The following is a 20651-nucleotide window of genomic DNA, read 5'->3' as shown; positions in this document are numbered from 1 at the left end:
CAACTAACATTGAAAGTCAGCCTGTTCTGTATTTGCAAGAGAATAACGATACTTCCTTCATAAGGCCCTCATGCTGATTAAATGAGAAGTATGGACACTACCTGGCAGGTATGCAGATGCCTAGTAAGTATCAATTTTCTACACTCCTCCCCACCCCTTTTAGTCATTTCTTTCCAGTGAGATGTCTAAGTTGGTTCCACAGCTACTTAGAACAGAGACAAGTGTTCCCTGCTTTATAATCCCTCCATCATCAGTTTTCAAACTTTGTTGTACACAAGAATTACCCAGAGAGGTTGTTAAAATGCAGTCCTGGGCCCCACCTTGCAGAGATTTGGCAAGTTGGGGTAAAACCTAGAAATCTATACTCTTAATCTTTATTAGAGTTGCTTAAAATATATTTGTATTTCATGGTTGTGTCAGCATCAAAATACATGTTTGTACATTACTATCAAAAAAATTTTAAATTAGCTACAGCACTTTCTGAACTGCAACGTAACTAACAATGGTAAGATCACCCTGTTTTAAAGTTTCCTTTATTTCTTTAGATCTTTATGAAACATTCCATCTTTTGCAGATCATAGTGCTTTATTAACAAATTCATGTGTTCTTTTCCCATCCCTTTAATACAAAAAAATTATTAATCAGTTATTTTCATCCGACATTTCACTAAGTACAGAATGTATAATGTCAACATATTAGATCAGCCATTCAAGTGGGTCACATAAGTTAATCCTCATTGTGCCAAATACCCACTCAAAGGATAAGCTGAATAACAGATGCCTCCAGGTGTATACACTAACCTGAATTTCTTGATGTGAACTAGTCCTGTTTAACAGGTCAAATTGCTAGTCTTTCTAAGTAAACTAAAAGAGACTGAAGTATACAGCTGTACATACATATCATCAAATGGTAAGTTCATTTCAACAAGAACCTCTATAACTAACCGTACATTTGTACAGTTTTCTGCTATCATTGCAAAAGCCCCTCTGAACAAAGTTATAGTTTAGAATTTAAAACAATCTTGATGAGACAAAACGTACCGGGTGGCTTTTCTGTAGCAGAAATTAATTACAACCATTTTTCCTCAAGCAATTTTAAAGACAGGCAAAGTTGAAAATAAATATGCAAGCATACAGTAAACAAAATGTCTATACTGAGAAATTCAGATACAAAGCACAGTGGAGTCTATAACTGTAGAAGTTAGAAATACAAACTAGCAATGAAGCAATAATTTCTTCCAAATAGCAGGAAACAAGTTCTCCAATACCATTATTTAGATAATTATTTAGTGCTCACCTGTTGATTTTAGAGGTATTTTTAATCCCGTTTGCTGATTATGACATTTGACCAGAATCCCAACAAATACCTTAAATCATACTGCATGAAATAAATGACCATTTAATTCCTGATTAGTTGAACTCCTTAATGACTTCAGTTTTGTATATAATAGAAAGGTTCAAGAACCTTTGTAGATTTGCTTACAATTGCTGCTGGTATTTATGAAAGCTTTTAAAAATTATGTTATATTCTTATCCATTTGTTGATTCCACATTAATGTAATTCTCTGAAGTATTTTATAAACAATTAAGCCTTGGGTGTTAGAATGGTCTGTTTCAAATTTTCAGGCATGCTATCTTGACTGACTTACTGCAAGGTATCACCCCCCTTTCCTCCCCTCCACTTATGAAAAAAAAAAAGTTGGCAGAATGGAGACAAATTTTCAGATTTAAGTATAAAGAAATTTAAGATTTTCCCAGGCTTGGATTATAATCCTTGGTTGACAGGAATGCCAAGTATATATGCCAATTGTTAAATGTTTATGAAATTAAACATGAAACAAAAAGAAAATGAATTCCAGCTAAATCATACTGAGAAGGAATGAGACATGAGACATATTAATAAGATACAACACATTTATCATCCATAATCAAACACTTCAAATCCATGACTGAAATTGGCTTGAAAAATGATACAAACTCTACAGCTGCTTTAAAGGACTGTAAGATAACGTGTTTTTAAAGCCTACATAAACCACTGAAGCACTTTTATATATTTTATATTCAAAACTAATCTATGGAGCTCATTTCATTTAAAATAGTAAGTCCTCACATATTTATGGTTACTTTTACAGTGTTTTTTAAAAAGGAGTACTGCTAATAATTTAAGACATCCTAAACACAGAATAGGTGTGAAGGCTTCTTTTTATATTTGGGGTGTTTTAGGTAATTTTTAAGAACTTAAATTATTTGTTCCTCCTTAATAACTCTTCCAAAATACCTTCTGACCAGTAAGTAAATGTTTCTTAGGCACTGTGAGGTGTATTAATGATGAAGCATGAACCCAGGCTGAGAAGTGTACAATTTAATTTTAACTACTGCCAGAACAGTTAACAAGCCCTGTCTTATCCACTGACAGCAGGAAATGCCTTTACCACACTACTCCTGAGATTCTAAAGAGGGAAAACTAATTTCACAAACAACCTTTAAAAGAATCCATAGATGACTCTAAGAACAGCACATATTCAGGGTATTAGAAAGATGTTTTCTTTTGTAAGGCATCAATGATTAAAATAATAAAACGCATGTTTACTAACAAAAGATGGTTAACATTATCATAAAACCATTTATCTTTTCTTTTTAAACTTCTCTAATTCCTGCTAATTTTGTCAGCTTAAATAAGAAATGAATGCCACTTGGCCTAATCAACTATGGTTATAAAAAACTAAGACATCTGAAACTATTAGGCACATCAAAGGTACGGCTTATGTAATTCAAGGTTCCCTTAAGGGGCAGGTGAGTTACCTGGCACATTATACATATGGAACTGTGAAGATCATCTACTAAATTCAACTTTCACATTTTTAGTCAAACTGAAAGACTTATAGTAAATATTCAAACATACCATATCTTCAGTTACAACTGAGTAAGTGTAACATTTTACCAGATAAAAAGCTGGAACTTAAGTATAAGAAACCTTCATATACTGTGCTTGTATTGGTCTCTTCTTTTTAGATGAAAGCCAGTCATCAATACTTTCAACACAGCAGTTTAGAAGATAAACGTCCAAAACAGTTGACTTGGTTGTAGTCCATAATTTAGCAATTCAATGCCACTGGCATTATAGTGCTGTGGAGCACAAGTGTATCTCCATATTTTAGTCAGATTTGTCTTTCTTCTTTCCTGTTAAGGGCACTTTGTTTACAACAGCAGACCCAACAGCTGTAACACCTCCAGCCACAGCAGATACACCCCCTTTCACCAGCCCTATTCCCATGGAAGGCACAGTTGTAACAGCTGTTTTGGTCACTTCCAGACTCTTTCCACCAATCCAAGCCACACCACCAATGGTGGCACCAACAGCTCCCTTTGTAACACTGAAGATACCCCCAGTCACACGGGACAACATGCCTGGTTGCTGCTGTGGGTGATCTTTCATTGAACCTAATGAGAGAAAATATCATGAGACAATCAAATATAAGTCTTTAAAAGAGCAGTACACATCATTAAGTAACCTAAGACTTCCTCACAATGAGGAGGTTGATTTGATAAGGCCAACCACATCAATTTAAAGATACTGAAGAGCTCTTCCTTCAGGGTATAGTTGTACATGTTTTTACAATATCTTGGTCTAATGCTAAGTCTTAGTATCTATGAGAAGAAATGCTTTAGAAACTAGACAACTTTTGTAAAACAGAATCCTATTTTAAATGTTTCCTTGATTTACGGTTTTGTTAACAAATAACCTTTATTTTACATCCTAAAAGGAAGATGAAAAAATAAAAAGATAAACTATATTTGGCCTTCATTTCCTTGATAGAATTTCATCAATCATTACCGAAACAATCTTCTTTGTAAAAAGCAGTCGTTTTCAAGGTATGGTCTGGGACCACTGCAGATGCCGAAGACCATTTCAGGGGGTCTACAAGGTAAAAACTATTTTCATAATATTATTAAAATATCATTTGTCTTTTCACTTTCTTTCTATCATGAGTCTACAGCAGTTTTCCAGAAGCAGAATGATGTATAATACAACAGACTGAATGCAGAAGCAGCTGCAAGAATGTAGCTGTCTTGCATTAATCCTAACATTAAAGAGATTTGCTAAAATGTATAAACCAGTATCACCTTGCTCACCATTTCCACAATTTTTTTTTGTTTCGAAAGAATTACTATTCACAAAAACATTTTAATTATGTTAATATGGGTTCTTTTAATGAATAAAATATTCAAATTTCTCAGTTTTTATTGCTAATATGGTAAATACTGACAAAGACATAGCTCTTTGGGGCCTTAATTTTTGAGACTGAAAGACATCCTGAAACCAAAAAGTTTAAGAACCCCTATTAAGTAAATACATTTGGGTGTCTGCTCTATGTCTCCCTTACTGACATACTGAAAGAGCTAACACTATATAAGAATAAAAAACTATTCATCATTTAAAATCATGTTATCTACCTAAAAAATGATTTTTATTCAGACATAAGTAGGACAGAGAAACTACAGCTATGGCTAACACTTAAAATTACTGCCACCATAATTCTTATGAAAGACAGTGTGTGCTTTAAGTATCTAGTTTTTGAAAACTAGAGATATCTCCCATAAAAGGTAATAGCAATATGAAAAATTAAGCTGTATCTAAGTCATTAGTTTATTTTCTTTGTTTTTTTTTTTAATAGAGCCACATATATTAGCAATGTAAACTCAAACTTAGCAATAAAATGACCAGCAGAAAGATTTCATAAAAATTTGCACCAGTTTAAAATGAACACAGGTCTTTTCTCGTTAGTAACCTAATAATTTAAGCAGCAACAACACATAAGCATTGGTGTTTTTCTAAACTTCATGGAAAAAAATTTGGTACTTACACAATTCAAGCTTTACCTCTAAAAAAGAAGGAAATTACTGGGTACATAAGTCCAACTAAGCACCAAAGCTACTAGAATCTAGCAGAATGAGGTTCTCAGAGAAGGTATCATGGGGAAACTGATAATATTTGATGGAGAAAATAAAAAATTCTGAAAACTGAGCTTTCTAATGCACAAGGCACAAATTTACCTTGAGACAGTTTTTCTTTTCATTGTTTGAAGATTTTACATTGTATCACAAGTGGGAAAATCTCACTGACTAGTCAAAATATCTTTACAAAATAGTGCATAAATACAAATACAGCAATAGCTATGAATTTTAAAAACCAAATATTTTATTAAAACTAATAAGCATAGTTAATACACATTTTTTGATGACTGAAGGACTTAAGATATAGATGAGCATTTGAATATATTAGTTATAAAATTATTATGGAAAGGATTACATAATTGATAGTTCTTCTGTAATCAAGGTTACTAGTCCTAGGAAAAAAAGGCAAAATCCTGATTTGGGGCTACAACAGATAACTGCCTCATGCCAAATATCTCATTAGTAAAACTGTCTTGCCATGCCAAATTTGGTACACATGCATTTAAAGAAGACAAATAATTTTTCTTAATCAAATCAGATAAATAATTAATGCAGCTGATCTCTTTAATTACAGTGTACTCTTAATTATCACCATATAAATTATCTGCTTTGCAGATTCCTCTTGTTTAGTGGTTGGCATAGAAAGACATTCTGCTTTGTTCTCTTCCTTGATAATCATGCCCCTGGATGGCCTTTATTTATCCCTTTCCTGGTTTCTTTCTCACAAAGTCCTTGTTAACTTTCTCACTGAGCCCTAACTTTTCAAAACTCCATGGTTCCAGACGTAAAAATGTAAGGCATGAGTTAGTAATTTTCCAGGCTATTCATCCACCAAACTAAACCTAATCAGCTAGTTTTTGTTTTGTTTTGTTTTGTTTTTTGAGACAGAGTCTCACTGTTGCCAGGCTGAAGTTCAGTGGCACGATCTTAGCTCACTGCAACCTCTGATAGTTCTTTTGAATTCTTTTTGGCTTAAGTGTAAACTCTTTGTTCCTATTTTCCTAGCAATTTCATTTTTGCCTACCAATATAAGAAATATATAGGAAGAAAATTTTAGACAATGGTTAACAGAACTAGGAAAAAATATATGATACCTAGAGTCACAACCTCCAGCCCTAGTAATCAACATGCCATTCTCCAAGGACATCACCATTTGGATTAAGTTTAGTAATAGTCTATACCAAAAACATGCCTCTAGTAATTTTCTGTATGTACTCAGGACATTCAGGTGTGTTTCCAAGGGTTTTTGAAGAATTAAAATGATTCATGGTATCACAATTTTCAAACTAAAAGAGAATTATGACTTAAAAACAAATGAAGCAGACCCCAAGATCATGTGTTAATAGAGGAGGAGAGCTACCAATTACAATGTAATGAATAATAGGAGTTTAACAACAAATCTCTAATGCCTCTTGAATTAGGCTGATTTTGTATGCAGGATATCAAAACTAAACACAGTCCATCCTTCCTCTGTATCCATCCTCACCCTTTACAAATGAAAGGATACTCATACTTCTAAAATGGTCTTAAAAGAAGAATGACAGGAAAATATTATGCCTTATATGGTAAAATTGTGTCCCTATTCACCACTATCTGTGCTTTCTTATTAGAGGCTAAAAATGTTATCTTCAATTATTTTGGGGACATATTTACTGACAAGGTAAACAGGTTATATTTCTTTAAATTTAGTTTAAAAATCAGGGCTGGGAGTGGTGGCTCACACCTGTAATCCCAGCACTTTGGGAGGCCGAGGCAGGTTGATCACCTGAGGTCAAGAATTCAAGACCAGCCTGATCAACATCGTGAAACCCCTGTCTCTACTAAAAATACAAAAAATTAGCTGGGCATGGTGGCGGGCGCCTGTAATCCCAGCTACTTGGGAGGCTGAGGCAGGAGAACTGCTTGAACCCAGGAGGTGGAGGTTACAGTGAGCCGAGATCATGCCATTGCACTCAGCCTGGGTGAAAGAGCAAGACTCTGTCTCAAAAAAATAAAAAAATTAAAAAATAAAAACTATCAGAACTTTAATTCAGTATATTTTTCCATTCTTAGTGTTACAGATGTATACTTACCTTCTGGTGGTTCATCATTAAGGTATGATGGGATTTCTTGTTGATTTTTATCTGTCTGATTCATGATCTCCTAAAAAAAAAAAAAAACATACAAACACATTTCATTTTAACCTCAACATATGAGACTACCTCTTGTGACATGCTAAATTGTGATTTCATCGACATTATTCAGATAAACAACATTTTATACCCACTCTACAACTAGTCTTCGTCTTGTTTCTCTCCTACTTCAAACTGTGGCATTTAATAAATACTTTAGATTGTACCAGTTGACAATATAAATCTTATGTGAAACACCCACCAAAGAGTGGCAGTCACAGTGTAAGTTTTCCTACGTTGTTACTGTGGTGCTTCAACTACAAATGAATGTTAATCACTGAAAGAGAGCTGGAAGGTAGGGGTTAGCCAACCAAAATGTTGTTTCCTCCTACAGAATACTGGTTAACTTAATTGTGACTTATTTCACAATAGACTTAAAGAAAAAAGTATACCATAACTAAAAAAGCCCCAGACAGAATGGCTATTATTAAAAAGTCAAAATATAACAGATGCTGGCAAAGCTGCAGAAAAAAGAATGCTTATACACTGCTAGTGGGAATGTTAATTAGTTCAGTCACTGTGGAAAGCAGTTTGGAGATTTCTCAAAAGAACTTAGAACTACTATTCAACCCAGCATTCCCATTTCTGGTTATAACTCAAAGGAATATAAATCATTCTACCACACACATGTGATGTTCATCACAGCACTATTCACAATAGCAAAGACATGGAATCAACCTAAATGCCCATCAACAGTGGACTGGATAAAGAAAATGTGGTACATATACATCATGGAATACTATGTAGCCATAAAAAAGAATGAGATCATGTCCTTTGCAGCAACACAGGTGGAACTGGGGGTCATGATCCTAAGTGAATTAACGCTGGAACAGAAAACCAAATACTGCATTTTCTCCCTTATGAATGAGAGCTAAACACTGAGTACACATGGACACAAAGAAGGTAACAAGAGACAGCAGGGCCTGCTTGTAGGTGGCGAGAGGAAGGAGAGTGAGGGTCGAAAAACTACCTACCTGGGTGATGAAATAATCTGTACACCCAACCCCCACAACACACGATTTTACCCATGTAAAGAATCTGCACATGTACTCCTGACCCTAAAAGTTGAAAAAATAAATAAATACTAAGGTGTTCTATCTGAGAAAGTCCTTAAAAAAAAGACATCCCACTCTTATAATGACACCACCAATCTGAATCAGTAACAGATCAATTTTAATGACTTTCTGCTGTTCTTAGAGCTCTTATGAACAGAGGCAGTAACAGAATTCAAAATTTACTGTAAAAAAATATATATTATACTATGATTAACTCTAAGTAGTAAGGGAACCTAAGAAATAAAATAAGCTGTGCTGCAGTAAGGAAAACATGATTAAAATTTTATTTTCCCAATTTCCTTTACTATCATAAAACACTGCCTTTTAAATTCACTTGAGTAAGTCAAGATTAGAGCAAGTCAAGATTGGTCTAAAAGTGTTCTTTATAATATACTGTCTGGCTTGGCCAGAAAACTAAGGTTGTGATCCCAGCAGTCAACTAAGTATTTCCTAGTCATACATCCTTGGAGTCCAAATTATTGTATGTGTACATATACAATAGATATTAAAAGGGGTATTGTGAAAATTAACAATGTAGTTCAATACATTAATTAACAAACACTGATTAAGCACCTACTCCTGAGCCAGACAATGTTTTAGGTGCATGGAGTACAGTAATCAATACAGACAGAAAAAATCTCTGCGATCACCAAACGGATACTCCAGTAGGGAAAGGCAATAAATAAACACAAAGAGAGTATTCTATGTCAGCGGTATTTATATACTATGGAGAAAAAGGGACGGATAAGGAGAGGGTGTGTTTTTTTAATAAAGTTTTTCTTCTTCTTTTTGAGACAGAGTCTTGCTCTGTTACCCAGGCTGGAGTGCATTGTAATGCTCTCAGCTCACTGCAACTCTGCCTCCCAGGTTCAAGCAATTCTTCTGCCTCAGCCTCCCATGTAGCTGGGACTACAGTCGCGCATCACCATGCCTGGCTAATTTTTGTATTTTTAGTGGAGATGGGGTTTCACCATGTTGGCCAGGCTGGTCTCGAACTCCTGATCTCAGGTGATCTGCCTGCCTCAGCCTTCCAAAGTGCTGGGATTACAGGCATGAGCCACCGCGCCTGGCCAGGGATGGATGGGGAGAGGATATGATATTTTAGATAGGATAGTCTGTGAAGGCTTTACTGCGATGACATTCAAAGAAGGTAAGGATACAAGATATTTAGGTGAAGAGTCTTTGCAGAAGAAGCAATAGCAAGAGCAAAGGCCCTGATGTGGGAGCTTACCTGGATCAGCAAGAAGGAACAGCCAGTAAAGTGTGGCAGGGTGGCATCAAGGGCAGAAGGAGAGGAAGTCAAAGAGTGAGGTCTGGATCAATGTAGGCCCTTGAAGGCGAAGGTGGAGAGTGGCTCTTAACTGAGTGAGATGGGAAACTAGTAAAAGGCACTGAACAAAAGAGTAAGGTGATCTTTTAAAAGATCATTCTGGCTGCTGTGGGAAATACAAGCAATAGAAGAACAACAGCAGAAGCAGAAAGTCCCATTAGGAAACAACTTCAATAATTCAGGCCAAAAAATGTTGGTGGCTTGGATGAGGGTGGTAGAGGCAGAGGTTGTGAGAAGTGGGAATTTTCAAAGGTGGTTTTAACTTCATGGAATTCATCTTGTTATGCCTTTAAAACCTAAATCCTATTTAAGATGAGACTTCTCTGCACCCCTACTGAGTCCAGCAGCAAATGCTGTGTTTAATAAATATCTTTCAATTGCTCTAGTGAAAATCCTGACTCAGGTCATTTATCAATGGCACCTAATCTTATCCTGGTTTGATTTGAGAATTTAGCACATCATCCCAAACATAAGATTTAAAAAGGAATAGTAAAGCTAAGTAATCTCTCACAGAAAAACCAGAAAGAATTTCAGCTGATGCATTACTGGGAAAAGAGGTTCTTGACAGATAAGCCTTAATTTTAAAATCCCCAAATCACAAAGGTACATTTATTACCATTCACATTTATATTTTCTTTGATCTATCATCATGGTAAGATCATAACAAATTATACAGGATGGTGGTTAAGGCTCTGGGGTCAGAGTGCCTGAGTTTGAATCTCGGCTTGACCATAAGCTGTACAGAAAAGGACAAATAACTTCATTAAATACTTGCTGTTTAGGATAGTTAAAAATCAAAGACAATTCTAGCCTTAACCCTAAGATAAGAATACTATTTAACATATTCTAAAACAAAACATGCACAAATTCCTGGAAGAATATGTGTCCCTTCTGAGAAATGATGATTTTGAAGCCACTTAACTTCCCTACTGGACTATTAATTTCAAGAGGACAGACACCTTTGTCCAACTTGTTCATCACAGTAATCTCAGTACTATATATTAATACCATACACTTACACACAAATCCAGGAGATCACTTGGCTGGTCAATCAACAGAAGGTACCATACCCTACAGAGAAATATGGGAAATTACATATGCCCAACCATCTTACATGTTTTAACTGGAGTTTAAAAATAGGTGTGATTATGACTGTAACTGCATACATTTCAAAACTGACTTTCTGGTGCCTACCCCATAAATCCCTACCAACAGTCTTACCTTTTATTTCTAATAGAGTCTCCCTTAAAAACAATTATTTTTCTATATCCTATCTTGTAATTAAGAGAAAGACCACAATTTAAAAAAATTAGTTCTGCTTTATGAGAGCATAACACATATGCAATTTAATCTAAATAATATGAATTGACTTCATCCTTCTGTGGGTAGTCAATAAGAAGCCATGAGCAGAGTTACACTGTCATATCTGTGCCTTAAGATGCTAACTGAAGCAAGAAGAGATGGAAGGACAGAGAGATTAATACAGTAAGTGGCTATTTCAGTAGTCCAGTAAGATAGAATGACAGTCTAAACTCTGCCAAATTTTCATGTCTAAATAAATGCTTTGGACCAAAATACCAGGGTCACCTTTGAATTCTGCTTTTCTTTTACATTCCCATCTAATTATCAGTAAATTCTGTTGCCTAAATAAATCCAGAATATAACCACTTCTCATTACCTCTACTGTTACCACTTTAAGCCATCATAATCTCTTACTTGTACTACTGCAAAATCTCTGAATGGGTCTCTGAGCTTCCACCTTTGTTCTTCTTTCAGTCCAGTCATGTCATACTCTGCTTAAAATCCTCCAACTGCTTCCTATTTTGCTTAAAATAAAATTCAGAGTCCTTATACCTTTGCCTTTGAGGCCAGATATTTAATCGCCATCTCCACTATTCTACCTCTTGTTCATTCCAGTCTAGTAACACAGAGTTCCTTGTCTATCCTTTCCTCAAAGTCTTTTCCCCAGTATATGTACATGGCTCAAGTCCTTCTGCAAATGTCCCCTTATCAGAAGATGTTCCCTGACCACCTTATAATAGATGAGCACCCTCCACTCTTATCATTTTCACCTAATCTGTTTACTTTGGGTCGCTCCCAATTAAAATGTAAGCTCCATGAGAACAAATGCTTGGTTTGTTCGCTACTCTATCACCAGAGACTTAATCAATGATGCATGGTGGACACTCATATACTTGAATTTTTTGTAAGAAGTAGAATGTAACTTGGGTATTAATGTGAGATGAAAGGGAGAATCTAATGTCATATTTCTAGTATAAGACAGAGATGATGAACACAGAGAACATCAGAAGAGAAACGTTTTGAAAGAAGATGAAGGACTTGTTTCTGAACAAGCTGTATTTGAAATACCTTCAGGGCATCCACAGACGTTCACCAGGCAATTGGATTTAAGGGGCCAGAGACTCAGCATAAAGTTTGAGTTAGAGTTGAGGTTCTAAAAGCAGTTTGAAGTGATAGTTGAAGCTCTGAGCAGTGGGTGATATGATCAAGGAAAAGAGTAATGAGAAGCCAACTGACAGTCTTAATTGGCCAGCTCATAATTAAGAGGTGAGCAAAAGAGAAGCCAGCAAAAACAAACAAACACATCTGAAAATGAAAAATGAGTACAGCCTCATGGAAAGCAAGAGAGGAATTTATAAGCTTCCAAAAGACACACATTATGCAGATGTTAAAATAATTTATGATCAAATACTACAGAAATATGCTAATGCTATATTTAGAGACTATAAAAGACATATGTCATCATACCCAATTTTTTTAAAAATGCATACAAAAAGACTGGAAGAAAGTATGCCAAAGTATTAATAAAGATGCCATGGGGAGTAGAAATACATAAGTTTCACATTTTACATACACATGCATGAAGTAGTATATATAGCATTTATATATTCATAATATATATAGTATTTGTATATAGTTTTCAATACATATACATGGAAATATGCATAGTTAAATACATATAGAAATATGCATAGTTAACTAATGTCTATAAATTTTCTACCATAAAAATGTATTGCTTTTATAATTAAAGAAAAATACATATTTTCAAGTCTTGGAAATCAGTGATATTCATAAATCATATTTTTAAAGATTACATAGTTCATCTAATCCTAATTATTCTAAGTTTTAGCCACAGATGAAGTTAATAATCTAAAAAACAATGTACTTGAATCACATGATGCTTTAAGAAAATGATATCACTGAGTTTTGTTCACAGTTATGTCTTGGGTAAGGAAATCCTGACAAACAGCCTTATGCAGGTTATTACTATATTAACTGTACAATACTGTTAAAGACATTACCCACTACAACACTTAATAGCTCTGATACGGAACTCCACATAAGAAATTTCTTCAGAGGTAATTATTCAGAAAATGTCTTGTTTCCTCCAAATATTTAGTACTTTTTCTTAAAGATTTATGCATTTTTATATTTAAAAGACACAAAGGTGTAATGTCTTCCTTCTCTTTGGCTTCCAGGAAGCTTATAGCTAAAATCCAAGCTCAACTAGGTAGGCCCCTGCATAGTTGTGTCCTATCTTCCTCTACACTTCCACACCTCCTCAAGACCGCTACTCGGATTGCTATTTCTCCCTGGCATGCAATTTGAATATCTTATTTACATATTTTACCAATTTGTTGGTACATGTTTTTGTTGTAAGCTGCGAGATAGTATTTGTGAGAAAAAAGAAAATATTGTAATCCCAGCACTTTGGGAGGTTGAGGTGGAATGCTTCAGCTAAGGAAGTCAAGACCAGGAAAACATAATGAGCATAATGAGACTTCATCTCTACAAAAATATAAATAAATAAATAAATAAATAAATAGACTGGGCATGGTGGCGCACGCCTATAGTCCCACATATTTGGAAGGATGAAGAGGAAGAATTACCTAAGCCCAGGAGGTTGAAGCAGCTGCAGTGAGCCATAATCATGCCATTGCACAGAGCGAGACCCTGTCTCAAACGACAGGATAGGACAGGACAGGATGAAGACAGGTGGGGAGGGGAAGGGAAGGGAGGGGAGGGGAGGGGAGGGGAGGGGAGGGGAGGGGAGGGGAGGGGAGAGAATCCGCATATACTTTAAGCATCACAAGAAGAAATACATATCAATATATGGCCCAAATTGGGGGTTTAAAAAAAAACTCTAAGCTAAAGTCATGCTTTCCAAATGTACCTTTTTAAACACAAGGACTTAAGAATCCACAGGAGAGACATAATGCCTGCATTTTAATCTAGAGTAATGTAAAATACTGTTTTATTTTTAAATTCACACACAGTAAAAAGTAAAATGAAAAGTGCTTGAGCACTGTTTTTTTTAAAGATAACTAGACTTTCAAGAGATTTCACTCTCGCCTGGGGCTGCTTCCGGGTATATTCTCAGACTTACCAGCTCTCCTTGCCAGTCCAACCACACTCCCACTCCCACACCCAGCATGAGTTCATTCTGGCCTTAAATTAGGAGTATTTCTGTAGAGGAGTGTGAAATGTAAAAAGCTAGATACTATTATATAGAAATATTCAGTTGCATTTAAAAATTTATTAGCAGTAGTTACCAACAGGATTATCAATAAACAAGAAAGTAGCAACTCTGGAGTCCTGCCGTGCCGGGCATATGTTAACCTAGACTAGAGGAATTCACTATTTAGAAAGCCCTGAAAGTCCTAAGTGCCACAAAGATTAGTTTCATTGAGACTAAAAAAAAAAAAACAAAAAAAACACAAAAAAACAAGGGCCAGGCACCGTGGCTCACACCTGTAATCCCACCACTTTGGGAGGCCAAGGCAGGTGGATCACCTGAGGTCAGGGGTTCGAGACCAGCCTGGCCAACATGGTGAACTCCATCTCTACTAAAAATACAAAAATTAGCCAGGCGTGGTGGCACACGCCTGTAATCCTAGCTACTCAAGAGACTGAGGCAGGACAACTGCTTGAACCCAGGAGGCAGAGGTTGCAGTGAGCCAAGATCTCACCACTGCACTCCAGCCTGGGTGACAGGGCAGGACTCCATCTCAAAAAAAAAAAAAAAGATTAGTTTTGTTTTGATGTTTGGGTATCTTGTACATCACACCTTAATAGTCAGTATGTAGTATCAAAATTCCTCTAGAACTCTTAGAGTAATAAAAATTAGTATTAATTTTTATTAAAAAGTCACAAGTATTTGACATTTTTTTTCCTGAATTCCTAATTTGATCATAAGACACTTGAGTTACCTTATAAAGGTATTTGCTAAAATCCTTAACTGTGTCATCTGTACTTTTCATTCACATAAACCATTCCGAAGTCCTACACACAAATATGTGTCTAACTTTTAGTGATATTACCTCTTTATGGATATTACCACTTCGTTACTAAAGATACTTTTTATATTACTATCCTGCTTATTATCACCATTGCAGGAGACCTGTTTCTCTTATAGTAGAAACTGTGAAGATAAATAGACCCCAATCTAAAACTTTGAAAGGTAAATAATCTACTAATAAAATTTAAGAGTATATATGTAGAGACAAGTATCAACTGACAGTAAAAATTTCAAAATGGGCCTGTAATCCCAGCACTTTGAAAGGCTGAGGCAGGCAGATCACCTGAGGTCAGGAGTTCGAGACCAGCCTGGCCAACATGGCAAAACCGCATCTCTACTAAAAATAGAAAAATCAGCCAGGTGTGGTGGTGGGTACCTGTAATCCCAGCTACTAGGGAGGCTGAGGCAGGAAAATCTCTTGAACCTGGGAGGTGGATGTTGCAGTGAGTGGAGATCGCGCCACTGCACTCCAGCCTGGGCAAGAGAGCAAGACTCCATTCCGGAAAAAAAATCAAAACGACCATTTTTAAATGTCACTCTTAAGTAATACATTATAATTATTAAATTCTATACAAACTATCTGCCCTGAACTCATTGAATCATTAATTCTACATATACTTGAGCCCTACTATGTGGCAGGCACACTGGTATGCAATTAGGAGTTCAGTGTGATTAAGCACACACAGGCACTACTCTAAACCAGAGTTTACAATCCAGTGGGAATAGACTTTTCCAGCACTTGCCATTTAGTGAGTCATTCAAGAAACAAATTATATATTCAAGAAACAAATATATCTGCTCTCTAGGAGCTCAGAATGCACAAGTTTCTATTAAAAACATACTTTCTGGCTGGGCCTGGTGGCTCATGCCTATAATCCCAGCACTTTCAAAGGGATCGCTTGAGCCCTGGAGTTTGACAGCAGCCTGGGCAACATAGCAAGACTTCATCTCTACCAAAAAAAACAAAACAAAACAAAACAACACAACACATACTGTTCTAAGGAAGGCAGTAATGATACAATATCTTTAGATAAGTACAAATGATTTAACTTATTCTACAGATATAAATCAGTTCTACCTTTTGGTCCTGAAGTGTGAATAAACTATTACAATACCAACTAAACTGGTTATAAGTGGGTTTTTAAGAAATTGTGCCATATGAAAGACCTCTTTGTTGTAGACTGTATATCATGACTACAAATTCATCAGCAGTTACATTAAGCATTGTAGAGATGGCGAGAAATAATTCTTGCCCAGTACAATAGTATCATAGATTTAGTAGCTGGCGAATATATTGAGCAAGGATTAACAACACAATTCCCTAAAGGATAATTTATTCCAATAATAGAAATAAGTAAACAAACACCTCTTGGGAAACTGGTTTTCTTTTTAAAGGAAAACAGATGAATCCATGTTGTTTGTGGGTTTCAGTAATATTTCATATATAAAGTTTTTATTCATAATAAAAAATTCTGAAAACAGTACATACATTTTCCTCTGGGTAGCACCACCCCTCTATACACCAAAGGAAGTTAAATAACACTAACACGCTATATAAAGCTTAACTACAAAATACAGTACACAAGTTTATCGGCAAAGCCACTTAAAACTACCTGTTATTCAACAGTAGGTGCCAATGTCCCTATAATAGAAAAAGACAACTATAAATGAATTAGCTAAATCTTTCTACATATTCTACCTAAAAGAACTTTGCCACATCCTCACTCCCATGTTTTTGCTTCTTTGCCAAACAACTGCAAAGAGATTCAAAAATATATTTATACAGAGCTCTAAAACATATACACCAACAAGCAGAGTACATTAAAAATCCAGCTGTTTTTATGTTTTTCTAGTTAAACCAACTATCGGGAAGAGTCTGCTTTTAAAGATGGCCCCTGCCCATTAAATCAACAGCAAATAGGCTACAAGAAATGCTCTCAATCTAGCAAGGAAGAAAAAGTCATCTGCCAGTAAAATTTGTAAGTGCCCACCCAGACAAGTGATAACTGACAGCGTCAAAAAGGCAATTTTTAAGGGTTGTCCTTAAACGAAACATTAAGCAAAATTACAATACTCTATTAAACCAGAGAACCAGCACACCATCTTCATATTATTTCAACAGATATTTGCATTCCTACTATGTGTCAAACATTCTGTTAGGCACTGAGGCATCCTTGTGAACAAGCATACAAAGGTCCTATTCTCAAGATGTTTATATATAATCCAGTGAGGTATCTTCCGGAAGCAGAAAAAAAGTAAATACCTAATAACTGAAACAAAGAAAGGTAAAGATTTTCCTGTAGTTAAAAAAAAAAAATCAAACACATGGACACACACAGACACCTACCTGTATATTTGTCTAACGTAGCAACCGTTATAATTTCTAACGATGCTTTCTATAAATGGACAAATTTTTACTGAACTTGGTTTCTGGTACATCTGTTCTAACAAAGACTAAAGAAATGAAAGTGGAAAAAGCAAAACAGGATGCATATGGGTTTATCAAAGGCTACTTCTCCCTTTCTTTTTAAAAAGTTAAGTATGGGGGCGCGCGCGCACACACACACACACACACACACACACACACTGGCGCGCGCGTTTACCTGTTGGTGTGGTATCGATATTTCTGGGGAACCCTTGAGGGCACTCACACCAGCAGAAGTTTCAAAGGCTAAACAATAGCATACAGCAAATAATCACATGTAGCAACTTTTTTCATTTGGAATTAGCAGCGTTCACAAGGACGCAAAAATCAAATTAAGAACCCTTCCCTTTTCTCTAGGTGTTTCCAAACCCTTCCGGGTGGCCCCTTCTCTCCCCACTGATCCCTTTAGGCTCTAGGCAAGCGTGTGTGTGTGTGTGTGTGTGTGTGTGTGTGTGTGTGTGTGTGTAGGCAAGCGTGTGTGTGTGTGTAGGCAAGCGTGTGTGTGTGTGTGTGTGTGTGTGTGTGTTTTCTGTAGCAGAGAGAGCGACGTGGCAGGAGGCAGAAAATGACCCTGGAGGCGCCGTGGCTAGCGCTGAGCTTGGCACCTCCTCCCTCCGCTCCACGTTGTACACCCAGCACACCCCCCACTCCCGAAGGGTTCCAGAATTTCTATGTAAGAAGGGTTTAGGACAAGCGATCTGATTGGAAGTGGGAGCTGGGGGATCGGTCTTGAAGCTGCGTGTGCAGAGCAGGCAGTTTTTATTTAGACTGGGAGGCAGTGACGGCACGGATGGGTGCTCCAGCACTCCCTGTCACCCCTGGGCGCCGGCAGCACCCTCTCCATTCCCACTTTTACTTTAGGTTGGGCGTGGGGATACAGCCTTCCTACCCGGGAAGACCTATGGGGGTGTCGACTGGGGGACAAGTCATGTGTGCCTGAACCCAAGAGGGAGGTTTATCAACAGGTCAGGAGTTTGCAGGGCGAGGAAGACCAGTACCCAAGCCCCTCCACTGCATCCGCCTCCCAGGCTGCTGACGCCCCCCACTTCCCTCCTCCGTCCGCAACCCCGAACCCCCAGATGCTAAGAAGTCAGGCGGAGGCTTTCCAGGGGAGTGCCCAAGCTCCAATCGCGGCGTGGCAGTCAGCGACGTATGAGGAGGAGTAACCCCAGAAGCGAACCTCCATCCGCCCCCAACTTCGTCCCGCCCCTCCCCCTTTCCCTCTCCGGCCTCGCCGAGGCCCAGCTGGGCAGCCAGGCCGGGCAGTGGGAAGTGAAGGGCAGGGGCGCCAACGGCAGAGGGCGACGGAGGAGGGCAGGAAGCCGGGACTGCACCCCTGCCCTCGCATCCCGACTCACTCACCGCCGGGGTCGCGGCCAGCGCTAGGACAGGAGCCGGGCGGAGGGAGCAGGCCGGCGCCGAGGAGAGCTGAGGCGGCCTGGGCGGTAGCTGCGGCCGGCACAACCCCGGACAGTCGCGGCTCTGGAGACGTCTTTTCAGGATGTGGAGCTGGAAAACTGGCGGCGGCGGTGGAGGCGGCGGCCTCTGGCTGCGGACGTGGCGCCCGACGCGACCCGCCCCCTCCGCCGCCTCCTCAGCTCCCGCCTCCTCCCGTGGCTCCGGCTCCGAGGCGCACGCGCGCTCTTGCAGCCCGGGCCCCTCCCGCGCCCACCGGGCCTACGCCCACCGGTTTCTCGCAGGGTCCGGCCCTCCCAGCAGTCCCCAACCGGCTTTGTCCCAATTGCGCATGCGCGACGCTCCGAGGCCCCCCCCCCCCCGCCCCTTTGCCCCCGGGCGCCTCCGTGGGAACCCCCGGCCGGCCTGCGCGCGCCTGCTCCAGGGGTCTCCCCGCCTTTTTCCGCCACCATCCAATCAGATCGGGCGAGGGGCGCGAAGCCCGGGAGACGCGTAGGCCGCGGTCCCCAGGCCGGGTGCTTTGGCATCTGCGGGTGCCCGGAGTCGCGTTCCGTGCCGAGTAACGGTCTTCAGAATTCAGAACCTTCGCCTTAGGGAAGGTGGGACGGTCGCCAGTTTCTCCAGCACTTTCTTCGTCCAGGGACGTCAGCCTCCCTTGCCTGCTGTCCTCAGGGAGTGACAGCCGGACCTGCTCAGACGTTCACGTCGGGGCTTTCTACAGGCCTTTGTGACTAAGTGCTAGGGGTGAGGAGCGACGTGGCTTATTTATGTGTTTTTCAGTTTGTTATGATTTTTTTATTATTATTATTTTACTTCTCTCTGCCCTAGAATTGAGCTCCTTGAGTAAAAACCCGCCTGGATCGCCATCACCCTAGGCTTGGTGCAGGGCCTGCCAGGCATTCGAAATTTGTTTAAGAGGTGGGTGTTTAGTATTGATAGAGCCGCAGATTGGGCATTAGAAAGCTTGGCTTTGCGCCGCGTCCTTGCCACTTGCTGACCAGGCGCCTCCACGTGGTCCTCGCGCGTCCAAAGGCACGGGGAGGCGCGTGGCGGCCCCGCCTGAGCTGAGCCCCCTGGAACGTGAGACCATCTCGCTCTGAACTTCAAAGCGGGGTTGCAGGAGCTACCTCAAGGTCGTTTTGAGGACGGGAAAACTGCTCAAAGCCTGCTTACCTAGATCAATGGTATCGATTAACTTTTCTTTGACTCCCTTTCCACACCTATAAAATGAAGATAACGGGAAACTTGTCATACATTTGTTTGTGGTTGGTGGGAAAGGTCTTTATGAACTGTGAAGTCTTACGCAAATGTGAGATGTTTCCTTTCGCAATCTGATTAGCAACTCAAAACACATGAAGCAAAAACACGCGAAGTCAAAAACATACACAGGAAGCAAAAAAAAAACCTCACAAAATGGTTTATCAACTGCAGAATATTCAGGATGGTGGAACTGAATGATAACTATTGACAACATAGCTCAGAAAGGACATGCTAAAGCATGCTGGATGAAGGTAACTTTGATCCAGGTCTTAAATGGAATGGACTATAGTTTATAGCTTCAACCTAAATATTAACTTATGAAATCAGAGAATTAAGGCCACGTATGCCACTGTGCTCAGACTGTCAAGATATTTTAGTTTCTCAAAGCAGAAAGAAGAAATTAAATAATCTTGTCAACTCAACATATGGGTTGGATGATTAGCAGGATCCATGGATTGTTCTGTTTATCCAGTATGTGAAGAAACGGATATCTTCTGTTTTCTTGTTATTACAGAAACTTCTGTCCTTAATATGTGACCTTTGAAGGTTGAACTCTAGGTAAAATTATGAAGTGCACAGTTACGTCTTGTTTATTCTTCTCTTTGTATGTCGTTTTACAAGAGAATCTTAATTTTATCAAAGTACAAATGACACAAGATTGTAGCCACTCCTGGGAGATTTTGCATTTTTACAGTTATTAAAAGCCATAACTCAAAGCA

General features: G+C 38.7%; 2 protein-coding genes across 5 annotated transcripts in view; one reads left to right on the top strand and one right to left on the bottom strand.

The window, feature by feature from the left end:
• Window positions 1-18822, bottom strand: part of TMEM263 (transmembrane protein 263) — a 23056-nt gene extending 4234 nt beyond the window's left edge. The window contains exons 1-3 of one of the 4 annotated variants that reach the window (XR_013400548.1): window positions 18619-18778; window positions 7028-7097; window positions 2902-3440 (exon numbers count right to left, since the gene is read on the bottom strand). Coding sequence is in view for 2 of the 4 variants with exons in the window: in XM_015152629.3 (XP_015008115.1) it covers window positions 3154-3440; window positions 7028-7091 (351 nt within the window). In the remaining 2 variants the exon portion in view is untranslated. 4 annotated transcript variants of the gene reach the window in all.
• LOC107001004 (uncharacterized) lies at window positions 17822-20651 on the top strand. Its single transcript, XM_077953104.1, has 2 exons — window positions 17822-17929; window positions 18429-20651. Exons 1-2 carry the CDS (start codon window positions 17822-17824, stop codon window positions 19233-19235), a joined length of 915 nt encoding a protein of 304 aa, XP_077809230.1. The 3' UTR covers window positions 19236-20651.

This window comes from Macaca mulatta, chromosome 11 (assembly GCF_049350105.2).
Source record: "Macaca mulatta isolate MMU2019108-1 chromosome 11, T2T-MMU8v2.0, whole genome shotgun sequence".
NCBI classification, from domain to species: domain Eukaryota; kingdom Metazoa; phylum Chordata; class Mammalia; order Primates; family Cercopithecidae; genus Macaca; species Macaca mulatta.
Note: the sequence above shows the minus strand (reverse complement) of the source record. Positions and strands in the feature narration are given on the sequence as shown.

What these genes read in the sequence shown, in the direction of transcription:
- LOC107001004 (XM_077953104.1), top strand. Translation starts at nt 17,822, where the DNA reads ATGACCCTGGAGGCGCCGTGGCTAGCGCTGAGCTTGGCACCTCCTCCC. An exon ending in AAGGGTTCCAGAATTTCTAT is followed by an intron (nt 17,930 to 18,428) that starts GTAAGAAGGGTT and finishes GAGTAACCCCAG; the next exon opens with AAGCGAACCTCCATCCGCCC.